Source organism: Balaenoptera musculus, chromosome 13, assembly GCF_009873245.2.
Source record: "Balaenoptera musculus isolate JJ_BM4_2016_0621 chromosome 13, mBalMus1.pri.v3, whole genome shotgun sequence".
In the NCBI taxonomy this organism is placed as follows: Eukaryota; Metazoa; Chordata; class Mammalia; order Artiodactyla; family Balaenopteridae; genus Balaenoptera; species Balaenoptera musculus.
In genome coordinates this window covers 290,292-312,529 of record NC_045797.1, presented here as the reverse complement: position 1 = coordinate 312,529, position 22,238 = coordinate 290,292, and the positions used below count along the sequence as shown (strand labels likewise).

The 22,238-nt window shown below is 59.0% G+C and overlaps 1 protein-coding gene across 1 annotated transcript in view; it reads left to right on the top strand.

The window, feature by feature from the left end:
• Positions 1-22,238, top strand: part of SH3RF3 (SH3 domain containing ring finger 3) — a 216,383-nt gene that overhangs the window by 113,451 nt on the left and 80,694 nt on the right. Inside the window, exons 3-4 of the mRNA XM_036873870.1 lie at positions 3,113-3,208; positions 21,570-21,923. Of these exons, the coding sequence (XP_036729765.1) occupies positions 3,113-3,208; positions 21,570-21,923 (450 nt within the window). The remainder of the gene's footprint in view (positions 1-3,112; positions 3,209-21,569; positions 21,924-22,238) is intronic.

Sequence of the window (22,238 nt, the reverse complement as noted above, 5' to 3'; positions counted from 1 at the left end):
TTCTTCTCCTTCCTATATTCCTGTTACGTGTATATTACACCTCTTGTAGTTATCCTGCCGTTTTGGGATATTCTGTTCTGTTTTGGGTTTTTGTTTATTTTCTTTTTCAGTCTTTGTTCTCTTTGCTTTGCGGTTTTGGAAGTTTCTGTTGAGACATCCTTAAACTCAGAGATTCTTTCTTCAGCTGTTAAATCTACTAATAAGCTTATAAAAGGCATTCTTTATTTCTGTTACAGTGTTTTGATCTCCAACATTTCTTTTTGGTTCTTTCTTGGACTTACCATCTCTCACTTTGCATTGCCTACCTGTTCTTTCATGCTGTCTACTTAATGTATTAGAGCCCTTAGCATAGTTGTTTTAAATTCCCTGTTTGATAATTCCACCATTCCTGCCATATCTGAGTCTGGTTCTGATGCTTGCTCTGTCTCTTCAAACTGTTCTTTGCCTTTTAGGATGTCTAGTAATTTTTTTTTTTCCTTTTTGATATTTGGACATAAAATGCCTGTTTTTCTTTTAAAGTATGTGTCTCTCTTTCCTGCTGTGTCTCTTACGTCCTTATGTAGCAAGGATATTAGGTCTTTGTCTCCAGTTTGTCCTGCAAGTATTTTTCTAGAGTATTTCCCTTTTTGTTTTGTTCTTGCTGTTCTTAGCATAGAGAATTTCATTTTTCTGTAACCAAATCTTTGTTATTTACTTCTTTTTTTTTTTTCTAAAGCAGGAGCTTGTTTTTATTTACTTATTTATTTATTTTTGGCTGTGTTGGGTCTTTCGTTTCTGTGCGAGGGCTTTCTTTAGCTGCGGCGAGCGGGGGCCACTCTTCATCGCAGTGCGCGGGCCTCTCACTATTGCGGCCTCTCTTGTTGCGGAGCACAGGCTCCAGACGCGCAGGCTCAGTAGTAGTGGCTCACGGACCTAGTTGCTCCGTGGCATGTGGAATCTTCCCAGACCAGGGCTTGAACCCGTGTCCCCTGCATTGGCAGGCAGATTCTCAACCACTGCGCCACCAGGGAAGCCCCTGTTATTTACTTCTTAAGACCATTCCCCACCTCAAGATTAAACATCTATTCACATTTTCTTCTTGGTTATTCAAGGTTTTTTTCTAACATTTAAATCTTTAATACTTAGGGAATTAATTTTGGCATATACAGTGAATTAGAGAATTAACTTTGTTTTTTTAATGATTAGCCAATTTTAATCACATTTTCTAACTGGTTATTGCTGGTAGATGGGAAACCCAATGATTTTCATGTATTTATTTTAAAATTATCAGCCTTTCTCAAATTCTTACTTATTCTAATTTTAAACTACTGCTCTGTTTTTCTAGGTAGAAAATCATTTGATTTTTCTTCCCAATATTTATACTTCCTATTTTTTTCCTTTTATTTCTATGGCTCTAATTTCTAGACCAGTCTCAAATAACCGTGTAGATATTATGGTATTTTATTTTTTACCAAAATTAATCTGGTATTTTTTCTTTTTAATTTTTAATTTTACAAAATTAAATGTCTTTTTTTGTTTTATTTTGCTCTTGCAAAAGCTCTGGCTTGTAGGAAGCCTTCAGTTACCTTTTCCTTTGCACCGTTGGCGAGGTCTTGGGGGCCGCCCTTTGGCTGAGTCTGAGTGGAGTTTATTACGGGTACAGGGCTCTACTGGTCATGAACTTTATGTGAGATAAGCAAGGTGCCCTCTCTGCTCATCCCTTCTCAAGCCACTCGGCCACTTTGGCCCTAATGCTTATCAGGAAAGCCCACCGCCTTGATGGCCAAGCACTGACTACAAGGAAACTCTTGTCGGTGTCACCCTGCCGTGGAGAACCAGCCACCCCGAAACGTGGGAAAGCCTAGATTCCCTCAGTGTCTGTTGCGTTTTCTAGACTGTATCAATTGGGAAAAGAAATATTTTGAAGTCACACAGCCCTTGTTATTTGGTACTTGTTTAAGCTGGGAAATTGGGGTGAGGACCTGGAGAAGGAGCGGTGCGGTTGCCCCTGTGCTGTCCCCTAAACCCCTAGGAGGGGGAGGTTTGGAAGGGAGCATGGGGACCTGCCAGTACAGACTCCCGGCCTTGCCTTTCCCGCCCCATGTCCTCTGGCAGGCACGTCCAGCGCCCATCACCTCGTCCCCCCTCGCCCCAGATAAACTCCCCAAACTGTGCGGCCCCTCCTTTCGTGGGGAAGCAGCTTCTCCGGTGATGTCAGGAAGTCCATTGGCCTGGAACATCCCTCTGACCCCAGGGGCCCACACCCCACATCACTGCTTCACACGAAGGGGTCGAAGGCCCCTTGGTAAGGCAGGCTGTGCTTTCAGACCCAGCCGGACCCACAAGGCTGCTCTGGCTGTCAGCTCCTGAGCGCACTGCAGCGCCAGGCAGGCCTCTGGGGTCCATGCAGGTCCTGGGGGATAAAGGCAGGCAGTTTTGATGTGGAGGGCGGTTGGGCAGACAGCCCGTGGACGGTTCCACTGCACCCCGTGCGGCACCAGCATGGCCCCCCGACGCTTGCTGCTGCCCGGTCGTCCCCTCGCTCCTCGTCCTCTCCCCCGCCCTTGTCTTCTGTCCCCGCGGCTCGTGGCACCTCCGGGGGCACCAGACGAGTCCTCCCTCACCGCCCGCCTGTGTCCCTGCTTCACGCCCCTCCTTCCTCCTGCGTCTGCCCACCTTCTGCCTCTGTCCTTGCTACTTGCCTGGCACGACACGGATTTAACAGGGTTATTCAGAGCTTCCACGACTCTAAATAAATGGAGTTGGATTGGGTCATCTTTTGTGCTTTGGTGGAGGCAGGAACATAGAAAGTTTTATACTTAGTTGAATTTATATTTGTTGAAAACCATTTTATTTATAAGCAAATATTAGGAACATGAATTTTAAAGTGCTCACTAGATTGTGAATTGCCACACACTTCCCCTGGAGGCTCTTTGCCGCTAAAATCAATATGGGAGAGGAAGAGAGATCCTGGGTGAAGATGTGGGGAGGGACGGTTTTCACGACCGATCTCAGAATGAGTCATCGCTTAGAGTCTTTCCTTAGCTTCAATGACACTAACCGATCTCTTGGTTCTGTTTTTGTATCCATTTTTGTGCGTGTCCCTGTGCTTGCCTGCACGGGGCAATTCCAGGATGAAGTCCTGACTGTAATCAGAAGAGTGGATGACAACTGGGCGGAGGGAATGCTGGGAGACAAGATCGGGATCTTCCCCCTGCTGTACGTGGAGGTAAGGCTGCGCTCCCACGCTCACCCCTCCTGCACGTGGAGGTGAGGCCAGGCTCCCAGACTCACACCTCCTGCACGTGGAGGTGAGGCCAGGCTCCCAGACTCACACCTCCTGCACGTGGAGGTGAGGCCAGGCTCCCAGGCTCATCCCTCCTGCACGTGGAGGTGAGGCCAGGCTCCCAGACTCACACCTCCTGCACGTGGAGGTGAGGCCAGGCTCCCAGACTCACACCTCCTGCACGTGGAGGTGAGGCCAGGCTCCCAGACTCACACCTCCTGCACGTGGTGGTGAGGCCAGGCTCCCAGACTCACGCCTCCTGCACGTGGAGGTGAGGCCAGGCTCCCAGACTCACACCTCCTGCACGTGGAGGTGAGGCCAGGCTCCCAGACTCACACCTCCTGCACATGGTGGTGAGGCCAGGCTCCCAGACCCACGCCCTCTCTTGCCCTTTGTTGTTTGCTTCACCAGACCAGAGGTGACCTCTCCTCAGGGGAAGAAGGTTACCCCACAGTAATCTGAGTTCAGATGGGGATGACATGTGGGTTTTATTCAACCCTGAGGCTGTGAGAACTGCCTCCGCCTCTTGGGGGTGGTCCGTCCCAGCGCATCATCTTGCCACGTGGGCAATGAGGCAGGGCTCCCGTGCGGATCTTCCCTACTTCTCACGGGAAACCTGGGCCTGACCCCATTTCTCCGAGACCCTCCATGTTCTGCTGGGCTTGCCCCCAGAACCCCGGGGAGAAGAGCTCACCACAGGAAGCAGCTTCCCCGGGGACACGGCCAACAGCTGAAGGGAACGTTGAGGCTCCCCGGACTTGGGGTTTGGGGCGGCTCCTCAGCTCCAGCCCTGGAGTGGAGCGTGCTCGGGCTTGTTTGAGGCTTGTTGGCTTCCTGCCTCTTTTCTGTGACCGAGATGCTCTGGGTTTCCAGTGAATAAGTTATGGGCGGTGGCCAAGCGAGGAGCGTTCAGAACCTTTGACCTTTCAGCCCCTGGTCACCATGGGCTGTGTGTGTGTTTGCTGTTTGTCAGCACATGTCCGCATGCGCACGTCCCCAGGCTGACCCCATGCCGCGCCTGTGTGCACTGTGTCACCCCCGGGAGTCGTTTCAGCCAGTGCTCACGGGGCGTGGGCCCTGGACCCTCCTGAGGAGTCCTTGTCCGGCCTCTCGCACCCCACGTGTGCAGGACCACCCCCCATTCCGCAGAGGCCCAGAGCCGGGTGCGATCGCAGGCCGGCGGCTCTCAACTGGGCTCCACTCCCGGCCCCCAGCGTCCTCGCTCAGAGCCTGTACTCCCCCAGCCCAGGGCGGGCCACACACGATGCAGGGGACATGGCCAGCTTCGCCCCTGCTGAGCCCTGTGGGCCAGTGGATTCCGGTACCTGCCAGATGAAGGCCGCTGGCTGGGGTGGGTGGCCCAGGCTCTCTGCGCTTATTAGCCTCTGCTTTTCCAGCCTCATCTCCGGCCCTTTCCTCCCCTTCCCCTACATGTCCTGAACCCGCGGTTCTTACATGTACTCTGAAGCAACTCCCTGGGTGACTCTCAGACCCTCCCCAACAGTAAGTCCGCACACACACTCCCCTCTCTGGTACACTTGCGAGGGGCACACATGTGCACACACGTGCACACACACACTCTGCTCTCTGCCCCCTCCCACCCCGGCGAGGACCACAGTCCACAGCACCTCCGGCCTCACTTGTGCATTTGCTTCAACTCTGGGAGGTGGTCTTCTCCATCTGCGGCTTCAGACCCAAGAACTCGACGCATGAAACCACCACAGTGCTGTCCAGACGTGGAGAGTCTGTCTCCCCGACATCTTTGGCCAGTGGAAACTCTTCCGAGGCAGACTCTCATGGAGCCACTCACAGAAAGATCCCAGGGGCCTGTGACAACGCCCCAAAATGAAGTTAACTCAGACGAGTTGTGGAGCTGGGACATCTGCCCAATGGGGGGCAGAGAAGGTGAAAGGACGGACGTTTAAAAGCATGGATGCAGCTCACGGACACATTTTTTAAAGAAACCAGATGGAAAAGAGAGTGCACTGAAGACTTTCCCTTTTAGGAAGTTCAGGAGCAGCAGAACTCCCCCCTCACCCCCGGCTGATGGAAGGGGGTACCCTGGGGGAGACCAAGCGCAAGAAGCGAGAGGGAGGCCCCCGGGCTGTGGAGAGGCTTCGAGGCTTGATCTGGGAGGTGCTGGTGCGGTTGTGCAGCTGTGAAGTGGTGTAGCTAACATTTTTGCACTTCTCTTTAAAATGCAGTTTAAGAAGCTAAGAAAAAATTTTGTAGGGAACCTGAGGCAGGTAATGGTGCCCCTGCGGGAGGCCGAGCCCGGCACACTGGCACCCCTGCTCTGGAAGGGACTCGGGCTCATCCCAGAGGCCGAGAGTGTGGGCTCGGGGCTGGAAACCAGTCCACAGGGCCTCCTGAGGCTCTCGTGGCTCAGACACTCAGCCAACTGGGGGTCAGTGCCCTTGGGGCTCGACTACTGGACCTTGGAGACGGTCCTTCAGTGCAAGGGCGTAGGGGCTCCTGTGTGCCCACTGCCCTCCCAGGCGCTCTGCTCTGAGCACAGCCTCCTGCCCCCCCAGGTCCCCTGAGCCGGGGGCTGGGCTCTCCTCCAGGGGCCGAGGCAGAGCAGGGCCCTCGCTCCAGTCCTGCACCTCCCCAGGCACAGCGGCCGGCCCCGCACCATTGCCCTAGGGGCCCTGGCAGTAGCCACAGACCCAGGACCTCAGCAAGCACCGAAGAAGGAGGCCCTGGCCAGGTGTTTCCCGAGGCTGATTCGCTGTTTATGTACCCACCCCCTTTCGAAGCGTTGAGCTGACGCTCACCCTCACGCGGCCTCGAGGGCTTCCCGCATGGGTGATAGAGTTCAGACCATCTTCCTCTGGGCGACAAGCAGGCATCTGAGGCCACAGGGTGGATCTGGGGTCTGCAGGTTTGGGCCTGGGCCGGGAGGGAGTGGGGCGTGTGTCGGCGAATGGCAGTTTGGGGTGGTGGTCATCCCCCTGGGTGTTGCCCTGTCTTAAATCACGCCCTCACAGGGCTGAATTACAGGGAGCTCTCTCCAGCCCTGCAGCTGTGGTTTGAAGGGCGTGGGGGGAGGCTGCTAGGGCCCCAGTGCAGTCCAGCCGTGACACCTGCCCGAGAAGGACCTTTCCGGAGTGACCTTTGCTCTGGGGACGCGGCACCCGCTCCCATCCCAGGCAGGCTCTTTCCTGGGGCTCGCTGAGTGGGCTGGGGGACAAGCGGTTAAACCAGTCTGAGCTGGCCTGGCCTCGTGCTGTTTTCTGAGCGGGTATCCAGTCTCCAGAAGCGTCCATATGTCTGACGCACTGTAGAAACCCTCCTCTCACCCACACTCTTCAGCTGCTGGCTGCATCCACAGCAGGGCCCGGGCCGCTGGCTCTGGGAGAGGGGCACTCGTCCGTCGGCACATCCCCTGGCCCAGACCCTTCCTCGCTGCCTTCCCAGCTCCTCCTCCTGCGTCCTGGAACCCACCTCCTGTTCTTCATCCCCCTTGGTTCCAAGGACAGGCACCGTCCAGCAGCCATCTCTACAGTGGGACCAAGGCATAGCCCGCGGACACCTGCCGGCTCGTCGGGGGTCGCTCAGGACAGAGCGGAGTGGGCCAGGTCACTCCTGTCCTCGGAGGACAAACCCCACACGTGGCAGGGCCTCCCTTCCGTGCTCTGGGCCTTGAGGGCCTGGGGTCAGGCGCCAGCCCCCAGGGCCCCGTGCGTGGAGCTTCACTGCTCGTCAGCCAAACGGGAGGATGACCTGTCCCCCAAACACCCAAGACGCCGTGCGAAAGAGGGCAGATGAGGAATGGAAGCACCCAGCTGCCTGGGAAACCTCTGAGTGGGCGTCGGCCAGATCGGAGGCGCAGGCGCAGGATGGGGACACTGGGCCGGAGCCTTTGGCACGTGGGTGGGATCTACCTCCCAAGGGTAGACGGGACGACCGCAGGAATGGGTGCAGGTTGGGGGTCCTCAGATCACGTCCTGGTGTCTCTTTAGAATAATTCCTGCCCCAACACCCGCTCCCTGACACACGTGCGTCCTCACTGTAATGGAAGCTCTGTTTCTCTCATCCGCCCTGTGCCGCCTCCTTCCCTCAGCCCGGGCTCCGCTGCCTCGAGGGTGTAGTGCCTCGAGCCCCCATGTCCCTGTCCCTGCGCCGAGACCCCAGCCACCCAGGCCTCCCCGCTCCCCTCCAGGCTCGGGTCCCTGTGCCGGGAGCCCTGCACTCCCGCTCACCTAATGAGCCGTGCTGAGCCCCCTTCCGGTCCTTCCTCAGCCTCTGCACTGGCTCCCACCCAGACCCTGGTCCCCGTGTTCGTTCTTAATGTCCCTCATGCTTGGCAAAGTGCCTGCACGTGGCAGGTGCTTAATAAATGACTGCGAGAGTGACAGCAGCCCGACAAGTGGCTAGGGGCCAGTTTTTGGATTTGCAGAACGCAGGGATTGTGCAGAGCCGGGGCTCTGGGGACTTGGAGATACAGACTGAGGCAGGAGAGCTGTCAGACTAGCTAACTCTGAAGAGGAAAACGCATGGCCTTCAGAGGGGCGAACCCAGGCGGGCTGCCTGGAAGCAGAGGGAGGATGCGGTCGCCAGACCTCCTTCATCAGACTCTCCTGGCGCCCGCCCCGTGCCTCCCCTGGGCTCTGCCCTCCACGGCTCACTCCCCTGAGGCCCCTCCTCGCGTGGTGAGCTTGGCCAGGGCTCCCTCCTTCTGAGGACACTTTGTCTCACTTCCCAGCCTCACTGTGGCCGGAGCCCCCATGCCTTCTGGAGGAGACCCCTGGGTTGACCCCTCGGGGTAAGGGCTTCCTCCAGTCCCTGCCATGCTCACTCAGGGCCCCCAGGTGTGGGGACCATGATGTGTGTGCCGGTCCGTGCCCACAGCCTGAGCACGCCTCCCTCCCGGTGTGCCAGGAGCGGGTGCACATTCGAGCCTCACTGGGTGGGCGAGCCCGCCCCCTGCCCGCAAGGACCGGTGGGTGATGGCTGGTGGAGGGCGGCCCAGAGGGCCGAGCCCGGGAAGCCATCAGCTCTCCTGCCGGCTGGGGCCTTCTGGGTGGGAATTCTCCCCCTCTTTGTATGTCCGGTGTCACCCGTATTGAACTTGGACATGTCGGTGTGTTTCCTCGTTTTGTGCTCTGGGCTCCTGGAGGCCAGCTGACTCGGCCGCCCGTGTCCTTGTGACCAGTTACTATAACAGGCACCTGGAGAGACGAGGCTTCCCCGGCCTCAGCACGAGGGCCAGTGCTTCCTGGCGGCTTTCCCGGGGACCCCTGCCCCGTACTGAGAAGAGCTGACCCCAGGGAGCCACGTCTGGGGATGGGAGCGTCTGGAAGCAGAGGTGCGGGGGGGTGGGGTGGGGTGGGGAAGCTCTGAGGAGGGATGACGAGCCTCGTGGTGACCCCGGCTGACCCTGGAGTCCTAGGGCCGAAACGCAGTGGAGGCCACTCTGATGGGCCAGGCCACGGCGGGCGGCCTGTGCGTCCCTGGGCACTGAGGACCCGGGTGGGGCTTGCCATCTCCACAGGTGTGGGTGGAGGTCAGCACCGCGCCGCGGGTGCAGCGAGAGCTCTGTCACGGTTGCCCAGGCCCAGGGAGGGAGGGGCCGACCCTAACCTGCTCTCAGGGAGGAGCTGGGCTGGGAGGGGAGGGTCTTGGAGGAGGGCCCGCCCTTGGAGGGAAGAGGAGACAAGGGGGATTCTGGAGGTGCGGAGGTCGGGGTGTTGAAGGTCTGTGCCCAGCTGTCCTTATCTCAGCCTCTTGGCAGAAGGTTATTTGTGGAGAACGACAGGGTTCAAGACTGCGTAGGAGGTGATTCGGGGGACTCGCCCGGGGAGGGGCGGGGCGGGGGGCGGCGTTGAGGCGTGCGAGGGGCAGGAACCAAGGGAGGAAGGGTCGTGGTCTGCCGCAGTGTGGACCTGCCAGAGGCCTGGTGCGCGGCATGGCTCCGTGGCACGGAGCGGGTGCAGTGGTGGGTGAGGGCAGCGTGCAGGGAGGAGCCCAGTGGAGGGGCTGCAGGCAGTGATGGGACAGAGCCCAGGGCCACCGGTGGGAGGGGCTGGAGGGTGGAGGCGGGGTTTCTCCGAGTGGTGCTGCGGGAATCCTGTCTCCCTCCTGCCGTCAGAGCCAGCCCACATCCACCCCTCCACTAGCTGGAGGGATGCATCCTAGTGGCGTCTGCTGAGAGCCTGTGTCCTAAGCCTGGAGCCGCGCACTCACCTGGAGGGTTTGTTCTCTGGCTCCTGCTCCCTCCCCTTCTACTGCCCCACACATCAGGGATCAGGATTCTTCCCGCCTCCTAGGGCCCTGCGGCACCTACAGGCACCGGTTTCTGGACTCAGAGATGGGGGAGGATGGGCGAGCCCCAGAAAGTGAGGCAGCCTCATCCCAGGGCCAGTGCGCGTCCAGAGGGTTCTGACCTCGGGGAACCAGATCCAGGCCTCTGTCTGTTGGTGGGTCCCACGACCTCGGCTAATCGTGTGACTTGCGAGGGCAAACTGCTGAAGTGATGCTATTTACAGACGCTGGGAGATGATGGAGGCAAAAACTGAAACCTGATTTAGCCGAATGGATGGAATGCCCAAAATGGTGCGGTTACTAACGGCAGCTGCTTCCCGTTTGAGAGGCCTTGTCTTCAGTGCGGAAATTAGGGCGGATGTCGTCTAAGCCTCAGCTAATTGCCATGTTGAACTTGGCCCTTCTTGCACCCATAGCACCGCCGTCTCCTTGTCACTTTATTTACGAAGAGAGCATATTATTCTGAGCCTCCGTCTCTAAATATGGTATCGAAGCTGCCAACTTCCCTGGGAACACGCAGCTCTGAAGTTGTCTCTATTGTTTCAAAGGCCCACAGCCTGGAGCTGCCCCTCATGCATTGGGTTTGCCCCCCCACCAGTAACTGCTGGTTATTTCTTCACCGTTGTCTTGGTTTTTCAGCTCAGGCCCTGGGGCAGGCAGAGCGTTTCCAGGGAGGAGGCTGGGGAGGGTCTGTGGCTTCTAGTGGAAGGTCCACGCCCAAGCTCAGGGGAGAAGCAGATGGACGCGGGAGGCCCGAGCCCCGTCTCGGCCTCAGCGCCTCCACAGACCCTACATTCTAGTTGGGATGCGGGTGGACAGACCTGCAGGGGTGTCTCTGGTTGAGGGGGCGCGGCTCCTGGACGAGAAACCCCACGTGTCGTGCCCAGCATGGGCGGTGGGAGAGGGGAGTGGGGTTCTAACTTCCTGCTCCCACTGGGGGATGCGGGCCCGGGGATTGGAAAGATGCTGCTCCTGGTCTGACTGGACCTGCAGGCTGCCTGAGCTTCGTTGAGCTGTGTGATGCGTCAGCACCGAGTTTCTCCCTCTGCAAGTATGGACGGTGCCACGTCCAAAAGCACACCAGGAGGACCCCGTGAGGTACCAGGCACAGTCCCGAGTGGTGGTCCAGCGCCACACACCCAGAGGGTGATGGTTTGCGGCCACTGGCATCTGCGTGTGGCACTTCTCAGGGGACCAAGGCCTCTGAGGAGGTGGGAGGCCCTCAGAGCAGCCGAGGGGCCGGCTGGCCGTTCCCCACGCTCTCAGCAGCCCCGCGAGCGGGGGCCACGGCTCCGAGCAGAGGGGCTCCCCGGGGTGAAGGCCCTCTTCTAGCTACGTTCTCTTCCTTTCCTTTCCTCCCATCATTCTGTACTGCCTACAAACAACCAGCTCTGCCAACTTCTCTGAAGTGGTCCTGGCGCCGACACGGGGATGGTTGTGTGACCGTCAGGCTGTTAGAAGTTAGGGACGGTGTGCAGCCAGGCGGGCTCTCCAGAAGGAGACACGGAGACGGGACCCTCGTTGGGCAGCCACGCAGACCCCCAGGCCCGTGCCTGACAAGGCAGCGATACCAGTTCACCTGGACACGGTTCAGAACCAGAAACTTGCAGCCACGTGTGGTCATTTCTCTGTGAAGCTCGAGGTGGATTCACGTGGCTGCAGCTGTTCCCACACCTCTCCCGTCCCGTGGCCTCTCTCGCGGCCGGCGGGTGGGCGGGCCTGGCCCCGGAACCTGTCGAAACCTCCGCGTTCTTCCCCGTGGAGGGTTGGTTTGGCGCCGGCTGCTCCATCCCCACCTGTGTGGAAGGAGGCGGGAGCGGCCTCGGCGGGGGCAGCAGGTGGGAAGCGCACGGCAGGCGGACAGGTGGACGGGGCCTCTGCAACGCGGACGGCTGGGCTGGGTGTCCGGGGCTCGTCTCTGGGAGGTGGAGGGCGTCTTCCTCGTGCCCCGGTGTGTCTCCTGACATGCACGCTGCCCTGCCTCTCGGACGCGGGGATGTTGCGTCGTGCTTCTCTACGGACTCTGTGTCCTGGGCTGCTTCTGGCTCTGCTCCACTGGCCGACTTTTCGCTTCTATGAATGTCTATATGGTTGATGTGTAGGCTGCATCTTCCTGCTTCTTTGCCTGCCTGGTATCTTTAATTGGATGCCAGTGTTGTGAATTCTGGCTTTTCCAGTGCTGGATGTTTTTGTATTCCTACAAATATTTGCAAGCCTTGTTCTGGGATGTAAGTTATACAGAAACAGTATGATGCTTTTGTGCCTCGGTCTTGCCCTTTGATAGGCAGGACTAGGGCGCCTCTAACATGGGGCTGATTACCCCATCCCCACTTGCGAAGCTGCATTCTCTACTCCATGTCCTGCGGTTGATGAGGTTCTTCACTGCCGAGCTACCTGATGGCCCATGTCTGAAAACTGTTTCATAAATTTGGTTTTAGCATTTCAGGTGAGAGGGTAAAAATGGTCCTTGTTATCCCGTCTTGTAAACCTGCAATGGTTTAGAATTTTGAAATAAGGGTGACACATCATTATGTTATACACTTTAAACTAATACAAGGTTATATGTCAGTTATACCTCAGTAAAACTGGGGGGGGGGACAAATAAGGATAAAATTGGGATGCAAGAGGTACTTTTGACAGAACGGGAAAGCAGTAGGTCAGCCATGGCTCTCCCGTGCTGAGTCTCCCCAGCCCAGGGCCCAGAGTAAACAGTCAGCTTTCATCAGAGACGTGAGGACTGGGTGGAAGCCTTTGAGGCCCTCATCCTCTGTGGAGACGGGTTACAACCAAGTCCAAACACCGTCCTGCGGCCAGTGCTCCAGGTGGGCCAGTGGGGTGGCGTGGGGTGGCGTGGGCTGGCAGCTCCTCCGTTTCTTCCGAGCAGGTGTGACCCCTGCTTCCTCACCCAGATCCTAACTCTCAGGACACCCTGATTCTGCCACATCAGAGGTGACCCGACAAAACCCCAGGAAGGAAACAGGAGAGACGCCGCTCAGGGGTTCCTGCCGCAGAACGTGGGGGAGATGTGATCTTGCCTGAAGCTCCGTTTTGTTTTTCCGTTTGCACGACCTGTTTCTCACGAGCTTCTACGTCAGTGGGCATTTGGGGGCAGGGACATCCCGCCGGACCTGAATATGAGTCCTGCCCGCATTTCTGTGTCCGGGTGCCGACTGTGCCTTCGTGAAGACTTAATGCACTTCACCCAACAGGCGATGCCCAGTCACCAGAGGGCAGGCTCAGCAAGGGAGGCAACGGAGGGGAGGAGCGGTGGGGCTCCCAGGGAGCAGGACTTCAGTGCCCTTTGGGTGGCCCCGCCGGGATCCGGGTCTGCACCCCAAAGCATGATCTGGGCGCTGGGGTGTGGTCACTGGGATTTTCCTCCACGGAGATAGGTAGGTGCATAGGGACCAGCTCTCCCTGATGACTCCCTCCTTTAGTGTTTTTTGAACAATTTGTGAAGTTGACATCTTGTAATGTACTACACACAAAGTGACACGTAATGTCTCAGTTTTCCTGTCATCGTCTCTGTCTTCATAACTACATAAGCAGCCACTTTGAGGCCAGACTAGTAACAATTCTTTTCCCTTCTGGGTCCTGGCATAGTGGTTGCACATAGTAGGCAGTTAGTGCGTTTGTGTAGTGTTGTTGAGTTTTGGGCCAGTGTTTCACAGAAGTGGTCAAAGTATAAGGGCTAAGCCGTCAGCCATTTCTGAGATCTTAGCTGGGACACCTTCAGCCTGTCTTCTTGGAAGCACATGGTGGGACTTAGCAAGGCCTTGTGAAACCGGCCCCTGCAGCTTCCCCGGGAGCTTCTGTGTGGTAGCCCTGCCCACAGCCTGGAGGTCCAGCTGCAGGTGGGCCCAGAAGAAAGCAGAGATGACTTCCATCTTCAGTAGACAAGCAGGGATGACAGCGTCTCAACCTGCGGCTGAAGTGCCGGCGATGTTGGAAGGAGCCAGGCCTGGCTGCCCGCTGAGTCCAAGCCTCTCCTGGGGCCTCGGTTCGCCCAGCCGGCGGAACGGCAGCCAGCTGTGCTGTGTCTGACCGTTTCTGCCCAGGCTCCAGCTGCTTTCTTTCCTTCCCATCACGTGTCGCTCACATGGGCAATAGTAACCCTGAAAACCAAGTACGTGCAGGATGGGATTTTTTTCAGCCAACTTGAGCTCCCTCCACTGGACGCTTTTTGACTCAGAATCTCTCTGTCTTCACCCGCCGTCCACTCATCCTCATCCTGCTCAGGGACACAGGTTCCTCAGGCCTCCCTGTCCCCGCAGGCTGCCTGGGCCTCCCCACCCACCTGCCCTCCCCTCGGCCGTGGCTTCGACAGGTGCCTTCGCTCAGCTTCCCTCCTGGGTATCCACATCCCTACCTTCCCTACCGAGTCATCCAGGCCAGCGACTCAGAAACTTCAGTGAGCGTCAGAGTCCCCTGGAAAGCTCCGGGCCCAGCCCCGAGTCTGACGCGGTGGGTCTGGGCGGACCCGTGTCTAAGAAATAAGTTGGGGAAGAGGCTTGTTTTGCAGATTCCACTTGGCCCCAAGGGTGGGCCTTGGCCATCGATATGGGGGCCGCCCACCCAGGCGGAAACCTGCTTACGAGGCCACCTGCCCCTTGGGTGGGCCTCCTTGGTGAAGGTGAAAGCACACTTAGCCGTGGAGAGATTTGGCTCTGGGTGTTTATAAGGTGACAGCAGAGTATGCCTTGGCTGAGGTTCAGGCCTGTGTTCAGTGCGGAAGGCACAGCGAGTCTGATTGCGCAGCTGGAAAGGGTCATGGGGCCTCCGGGTGCCTTCCCTCCAGAGCAGAGAGCATTTGTGGGGAGATGGCCCTGCAGTGCCAGCCGCCGCTTCCCCAGTGGTTCTAAGACTTGACCACGAATTACTTCCCAGATTAACCGTCTGGGCCTCCGTCGTGGTGTCTCTCCCGTTACCTTTGATTGGCACTTCTGTTTGGAAGGAGGCTGTGAGTCGCTGGTGACCTGGACCCTTCGGGGACCAGCGTGTACTTGGGGCGCCACCTTCTGCAGCCGCCTCGACTTCGCCAGTTACTGCAAAGGGAGAAAGCGCAGCTAGCTCTGGCCTCACCTTCTGCCCAGCCTCCTCAGAGAAACTCAGAGCTGTCCTCTGTTGCTTTTATTTCTTCCAAATCCTCAAAGCGAGAGCAGTTAGGAGTTACGGTGTGAAGCCGGTGAGGACTCCGTGGTCTCCCTGGGCGGCCGTTCCTGTGCCTCTGTGTCTGTTGGCGCGTCTGAGCCCTGGGCTGAAAGAGCAGGTTTCCAGCCTGTCTGAGCTGTGCCTCGCAGGCCCGCGGGGGCCACCGGCCACCCCTCCGCTCGCTCAGCCCTTCAGTCACTCTTTTATTGAGCGCCCGCTGTGTGCCAGGCCCTGGGGAGAATCGTCTTGAAACCCACGTTCTCGTTGGACGAGAGAAGGATGAAGAGAAGATGAAGCCTAGAGGGCAGTGTATCCTCTGTGCAGACAGAGCTTGAGAGGGGCCGGGAGGCTGGGGCAGGGACTGTAACGGGCTCTCCTGCTCAGAGGGCCCCTCAGAGAAGCCCCCTGGGGGCAGGAGGGGAGGGGGGAGGAGCAGCGGGCCGAGGGGGGGTGGGGGCGGGGGCCGCGGGAGGCCGGCCTGACCTTCGAGTTCGCTGCACGCACCGCAAGTGGGTGAGTCCACATCCCCGCCCTGCTCAGGGCACGGCCTTTGGGCCTCTGTCCACTGACCACCCCCAAGCCGTGCCCTTCATTTCTAGCCCTGCCTTTACCTGGGGGTTGATAGCGTAAAACGAATGTAGAGAGAACCTTCTAGGCGACAAGTTTTCAGCTGTGCTGGGTCTTGGGCCCCTGAGAGCAGCCCTGTCATCTGTCACCATCTCCCAGCCTACCCTCCAGCGGTCTCACCTCCCCGGGGTCCGTTGTCACACGTGGACCAGACCGTCTTCATGAAGGTGACTCGGGCCTCACTCCTGCCTACAGCCCCCGGGGGGCCCGTGGCTCTCAGAGTAAATCCGGGCTCCTGCCTGCAGCCCACAGGCCGCGCCTGGGCACAGAGGCGGCTGGGGGCCCAGCCCGCGCTCCTCCCGGCCTCGGCTCCCAGTCTGTGCCGCGGGGTGATGGCCTCCCCCTCCTTGGGCCTGGGTGCCAGGCGTGGAGCGGTGCTGGTGCCGTGAGGGCCGCGTGGCGACCTCGTTTCCCGTGACGGCGTGTCCAGCCCCACGTTGCGGGCAGTAGGAGCCCTCGAGTCTCCTCGCAAAATTGTATTCTACTGCGAGGGTGTTGTCTTTGAGGCTGTTGTATGGATAAGGAAGAAAATCTTTGATCCTTTAAAAAGCCATTTGGAACAGTCTCTCGTTTCATTCCGAGTGAAGGAACACTGTCATTTGGAGAATGAGGATCTGTGAACTGTGCAGGGCGGGGCCTCCGCGGGAATAATCGGGCTTCAAGTCCTGCTGGAGGCCAAGGCCAAGGTGGCGCGTGCGTGTGGGCCAGGCCAGAGCAGCCAGCCTGGGCTCTCAGGGGGCTGCACCGGTCACCTGCAGTCACCGGGCGGGGGTGCAGATTCAGATCGGAAGGCTGGGCCGTGACGCCCAGCTCCCCACGCGGGAACTGATGGCTGAGGCTCGGCTCAGGACCGGCTACAGAGAAATGATCCCCGGGGGTTAATTCACACTTCTGTAAACCTTTGTATTTAAAGGGGGACGAACGTGTGTTTGAAACCTGCTCTTGTTAGGACTTCTTATTGCTAAATTTGCAACATTGTTCCTATGTTAATATGTTCTTAAATATGTAAGTTTTGGGGAGAGTTTATTGAGTTGTCCTTGAGCTTTTAGTTACAGAGGTCTTCTTCTTCTTGTGGGATCTTAGTTCCCCAACCAGGGATCAAACCCGGGCCCTGCAGTGGAAGCGCAGAGTCCTAACCACTGGACCGCCAGGGAAGTCCCCAGAGAAGTCTTCCTACCCTGTTCTCAGATCCAGCTGAGAGAAAGATGAAAGTCTAAGAGATGGAAATTTAAGTGCTAACTTTATTACCAACAAATCTCAGTGGAGGAACATGGGTCAGATCCAGAGGCAGTGGAGCTCGCTAGCGCCTCGCCCTCAAGCATAGACCTGGGCCTCCCGCCCGAGGGCTTGGCCCCCTGGTCTAGAACTGCCGCCCTGCGCCAGCTGGGAGCAGGGAGGGGAGCCCCCAGGCCTGAGCTCCACCTGCTTAAGAAGACGGACCCACAGTGGCGTCCTCCCCCACCCCAGAGCATTCACAGGAGAGCATTCACAGGGGTGGGGGGAACGGGGCGGCCGGCCTGCCCGGGCCACCTCTGTCAGCCTTCCTCCCGCCTTGGCTGGTAGGTTCTTGTCCGCCTCTGAGCTCTCACACACCCCTGTGGCGCCCGTGGGAGTGTGGTGCTGGGGGTGAGCCCTCTGAGGCCTGTGCTCCCCGTAGAGACCCCCCAGCCGGGCTCCTAACCAAGCCACCCACGGGGAGGAAACCTTTGCCGGATCCGCCGTGAAACCTCGGCTCCCAAAGCCACTGCATCTGAACTGGGGAGCAGCAAGGTCTCTTACGGCACCTCAGGCTTTGTACGAAGTGGAAAAAACATGGTACTGCCGCGGCCTGGGAAGTCTCACCCGTACATCGGACGCTGTCCCAGCCTAATCTGCTCGTTTTGTTTTTAATGACTTCCGGATACACCTGGCTATTGTTCAAAACGGGGAAATTCAGAAAAGTGTGAAGAGGAAAATCAGAGTCACCCATAATCCTACCAGTAAATGTGAATAAAATACATGTGTAGGAGAAGAATGAATAGAAACGTTGTGAGCGTGCTGTTGTTCCCTTTATTCTTTTCTACGTGTAAATTTACATATATTGTGAACAAATTTGGGATGGTGCTGCATCAGTATTTCTGTTGCTTTCTTCATTAAATTGTGAGAATTTTCCAACGACATTGTTGGAAAATTGACAGAAGTCAGGGGGTCCTCCCGCTGGAGTCCTCCATGCCTTCCACCCACACAGAGGAGAGCCGGGCCCCGGCCTCACTGACCCCCGGCCCCCATTCCCAACCACGTGTCTCTCCAGCCCCTCTGCCTGCTGTTCCTCCTTGGACACCCAGGGCTCCCGCCTCCTGTCCCCTCCCCGGGTGTCTGCAGGCCCCTCCTTCCTCAGTAAGGACTTCCGTGGCCTCCTGAAGGCAAAAGGGCCCTGTGGGACTGGTCACCTTGGTCAGAAGTGCCCTGCAAGCGCCCAGGCAGCCCACAGCCACGCGTCCCTGGGGACCTCGCCCCGCTCGGTTCCCTAGAATGTGCACAGGAAGTGGTGCCCTGTGCCCCCCTCTTTTGCTGGAAAACAGCCTTTGTCTCCTTTAAGTTCACCTTCAGGGGGAATTACCACAGGTCCTTCAGGAACCTTGGAACCTCCAATCCGGGGCCCTCGGCTTTCAGACACACCCTGCAGAGGGGCTCAGGGCGAAGAGGGTGGCCGCGTTCCCGCAGGCGGGGTGAGCCCAGGAGGAAGGGGCGCCTCGGAGCAGGGCCGCGTTGGCAGGACAGCTGGGCTGCGGGCTGGCGGACGGCGGTCCACCCCTCATGGGGAGCACCTGGCGGCTGGCAGAGGTGGGCTTTGTCCAGCCCGGGGTGATGGGGGCTGAAGTGAATGCCATTTGCCCCTCCCCGCTTCCATTTTTAGACATCATCTCTCCCCAAATCCTTGCCTCTAATCAGCCTTTTCCTGCAATACGAGGCAGTTGTGTGCGGCTCCGGTGTTGGCCCGCGTTGGCCTTAGTGGATGGATGTTTCTCGTTTAACCTCAGGTACCGGAGAGCGGCCTCAGTTCGCCTGTTCACTTCGGCAGCAGAACTGCAGGCTCGTTCGTCACCTCAGGCACCTGGGGACAGAGCAGGCTCGAGTGGGAACGCGGGGGGCGGCGGGGGCTTGGCGGGGAGGCAGCCAGGGCGGTCGTCCTGTGATTCCGCCACACCCTCAGGGCCCCCGGCCTCGCTGCCCAGTGTGTGAAATGTTAACTCGAAGGATGGGAACCTCCTCCCACGTGGGGGCCTGTCCCACAGCAGGTGTAGGACACGCCCTGCAGTGGGTGGGGACAGCCTTGCACCTGGTGTTACAGACGTCTCGCGTTCGGCGTCCCGCTAAACACAGGCTGGGGCTGCTAGCAGGCCCGCGAGGTCACCGGCACATGCTTGTAACAAAAGGAAGGGAACAGAACCTCCCCGCCCGAACCTCAGTAACTGTAGCTGGCCTCCCAGTGTGAGAATTCGCGTGACCTAATTTTCGTGCCAAAAAAAGGTCTGATTTTTAAAGACATTTGAATCTCCAAAATGAACCCAACCCCTCCAACTGCCAAAGGCACAGGTATGCCTCACTGGACCCTGAAGATGCTGCAGGGCTGGACAAGCACCCCCACGCCGTGCGTGAGGGGAGCCGTGGTGTGTCCGGCGAGATGGAGAAGAGAGGCGTGAGCGGTGGCACTGCCGCCTGGGACTTGCTCACTTGGCGTAAGGGTCACACGAGCCTTTGGGGGGGACAGCGGCTCTCGGTCCGACGTGCTGGGCCGGTGGCCGTCAGCAGGCCACCTGCGCTCAACCAGCCCGGCCAGCTGTTGAGAGGCTTGGTGCCCGGGGCTCCAGCTGTGCCCCAGATACAGCCTTTGGGAGCGGGGAGGGGAGCTGGGGCTCCATTCTCACCACCCCACAGACGGTTTAGTTGGTGAAAGGCAGAGTGTTTTACACCCAAGCAGCACTGATCAGAATGCCCATCAGCCGCCTGCCTGCCCCTGTCAGCGAAGGGGTGCTCCTGCAGTGTCTCCTCACAGAAGCTTCGGGCAGGTGAAGACCGTTCCTCGCCAGCTGCCGAGTTTGTGAAGCTCTGAGGAATAACAGCCGCCTGCCAGCGTGACGACGTGTGCTGTCCTCAGCCCCCGGCTGGGCGGAGCGGATTAAAGGAAGCGCCAGCAGAGCCGCCGTCCAGGGTCACGTGGATGCTTCACGGGGCGGGGGCTTCCACCCTGAAGCCGGCTCTCCTGAGAGCGGCAGGGTCTCTGGGGGCTGTGGAAATGCAGAGATATGGGCACCACCCCAGGCCTGTTGAGCCGGAATCTGCGTCTTGAAAGGCTCCCGGGCGGCAGCGCCCACTGAAGTGCAGCTGGATCTGACCAGAACGGGCGGCGTGGCTCAGAGACACGTGCTGTCCCTACGTCTGAGCCCTGTCCTCCAGCCCCTGAGTCCCGGAAGGGAGGACACACATCGCTCCCCAGGGCGCGGTCACGGCCCGCTGCTCCTGTGCGGACGTGTGGGGACCACAGTCCTCCCACTGGGTCAGGGCGAAGGGGTCGGCGTGCTCGCCTGTTCCCTGTTGTTTTCATTGAAAACCGCTGGGCGCGTCCCACCAATTGCTCTTATCCTTGACGTCTTCCCCTGGGCCTGGCTTTCCAGTCTTACTCCTGTTTTAAAGGTTCCGTTCAGTCTAGAGCCCTCTGGACAGAACCAGTGGTCTGGTGACCTGCCTGCGCAGGTCTGGACGTGCGCACACTGCCAGCCCGTGCCTGGATTTCCTGATCCTGAAATTGCAGTGTCTGATACTGACTCAGCAGGGTCCCCGGAGACTGAGTGAGGGACTCCAGGCCTGCTGCTCTGGGGACGAATGGGATTATTTGAACCCAGGGGCGTCATCGGTGCCCTTATTTCTGTACAGAAGCCTGCCACATGGAAGCAGGTCTAGACCAGGTTCTGGTGCCCATAAGCAAAGGCGTCATGCGTGGCGCTTCCTGCTTCTGCTCTTCTGTTGGCCCTGCAGGCGGGCGCAGAACACGGGGTGAAGGAGGCCGGCCCGCGGGGGTCACAGGGCCCCCAAAGGCTGTGAGGGAGGGGCTTGGGCACCGGCTTGCTCTCCAAGCAGCACTGCTGACGGAGCAAATGAATAAAGCCTTAAAGCAGAGCGAGACAGCTGAGCCTGATTGGAGGCAGCGTTTCAGGGCTAATCCTGGACTTAGATCACACGGTTTGGGGCCTGGAGTGAGTTTTACAAACCCCCGCGAAGGACAGGAGTTTGTAGTGGAAATGCTGACAGCCTGTGCCTGAGCCGTCTGAAGACGGCTGCACACTCAGCGCCTGTGATCGGCTTGGCCTGTGGACACAGGGCATCCCTCCCTCTCGCTGCGCAAATCCAGCGGTGCTGCTTTTGTTTGGTTTTAACTCATCGAGATGCTGCCAGCCGCAAACCCCGGTCGGTATGCGAGGGAGGACCTGCAGGGCCAAGGGGCCCTTCCTGGCCTGGCCCACGGCTCCAGGCTCACAGGAGGACGTGGCACGGCGCCTGCACCAGGCGCCCTGCAGATCCAGAGCCGGCACCATGTGGCCTTCACCTGCCTGCAGGGACCTCGTGCCCTTGAAGGTTCCCTTGTCACACACACTTCCTCTCCTGCTCCTGTCAGGATCCAGTGTGTCCTTCCAGCACCGCCCCCGCCCCACAAAGGCTTCAAACCCTTCCTCACACTGGCACCTGGGACGGTGACCCAGCGCCAGCACTGAGCTCGCACCCTGGTCTCTGGTCTTGCTTCCCTTGGACCCCACTGTCCCCACCTGGTCTACAGGTGTGTCTTGTTCCAGGAGGGCCCTTGTTCTGCCCCCTCCCCGGACCTTGCGGGCAGGGCTCTGCCGGCAGCCTGAGGCCTCTCCACCGTGAGTCCGGTCAGCCTAGGGTGGCCGCGTGCCAGGGAAGCTGCGTCCTGCTGGTGCACGAGGTGGGGAGCACATGGGGGCCGCTCCCACACTGGGCACCCCCTCTGGGTGTTTCCCAGGCAGCCCCGCTCGGCCAAAGTGGGGAGAAGGGAGCAGCCCCTGGAAAGCACAGCTTTCCAGTAGAATGTCCAGATGCCGCCCTGGCCTTCGCTGTGTTTTCTCCGCACCGTTCATACTGGACGTGCTGTTGGAAGGGCCTGGCAGCTTGAACGCACTGGTGGCTTTGAGGCGCGAGCGGAAGGCCGGACGTGGGGTGCAGCTGCTGTCCACTGACGCCTGCCTCTCCCCTCTCTCCTTAGCTCAACGCCGCCGCCAAGCAGCTGATGGAGGTGGACAGGCTGGGCCCGGCCTCAGCGTCCGGCTGCCTCGCCGTCGTGCCCTCTGACCCCGGCGCGGGGGCCAGCGCGGCCCCGGGTCCCACTTCGGGCAGCACGGGGGCGGTCAGCGCCTTCCAGCGGCGTGTGGACAGTAAGAAGAATGCCAAGAAGCGGCACTCCTTCACAGCGCTCAGCGTGACGCACAAGTCCACACAGGCCGCCAGCCACAGGCGCTCCATGGAGATCAGCGCCCCCGTGCTGATCAGCTCCAGCGACCCCCGGGCCGCGGCCAGGATCGGGGACCTGGCGCACCTGTCCCGCAGCGCTCCCACCCAGGTAACATCGCTGGGGCGGGGCTCCCTCCTCAGCTCCGCTTGCTCCCCGTCCCCTGGTCCCCGGGTGGGTGTGAGGGAGGCCAGGCAACAGTGCTTTTTGGTGTCCCCGCCTCAGGGCCCCCGAAGCCCTGGTGGGAGGTGTGTCTTGGTCTCAGCCAGCATTCAGACAGCCCAGGGGGATGTGAGGTGCTTCTCAAGGTCCCGTCCCAGCCCGCCTCAGCCCTCTGCCTCGGGAGAAAGTCTGGCTTAACGCTGCTGTGTCTTCAGCGTCTCATGACACTGGCTGACGTGCTCCCTGTGGGCAGAACCAGAAGTG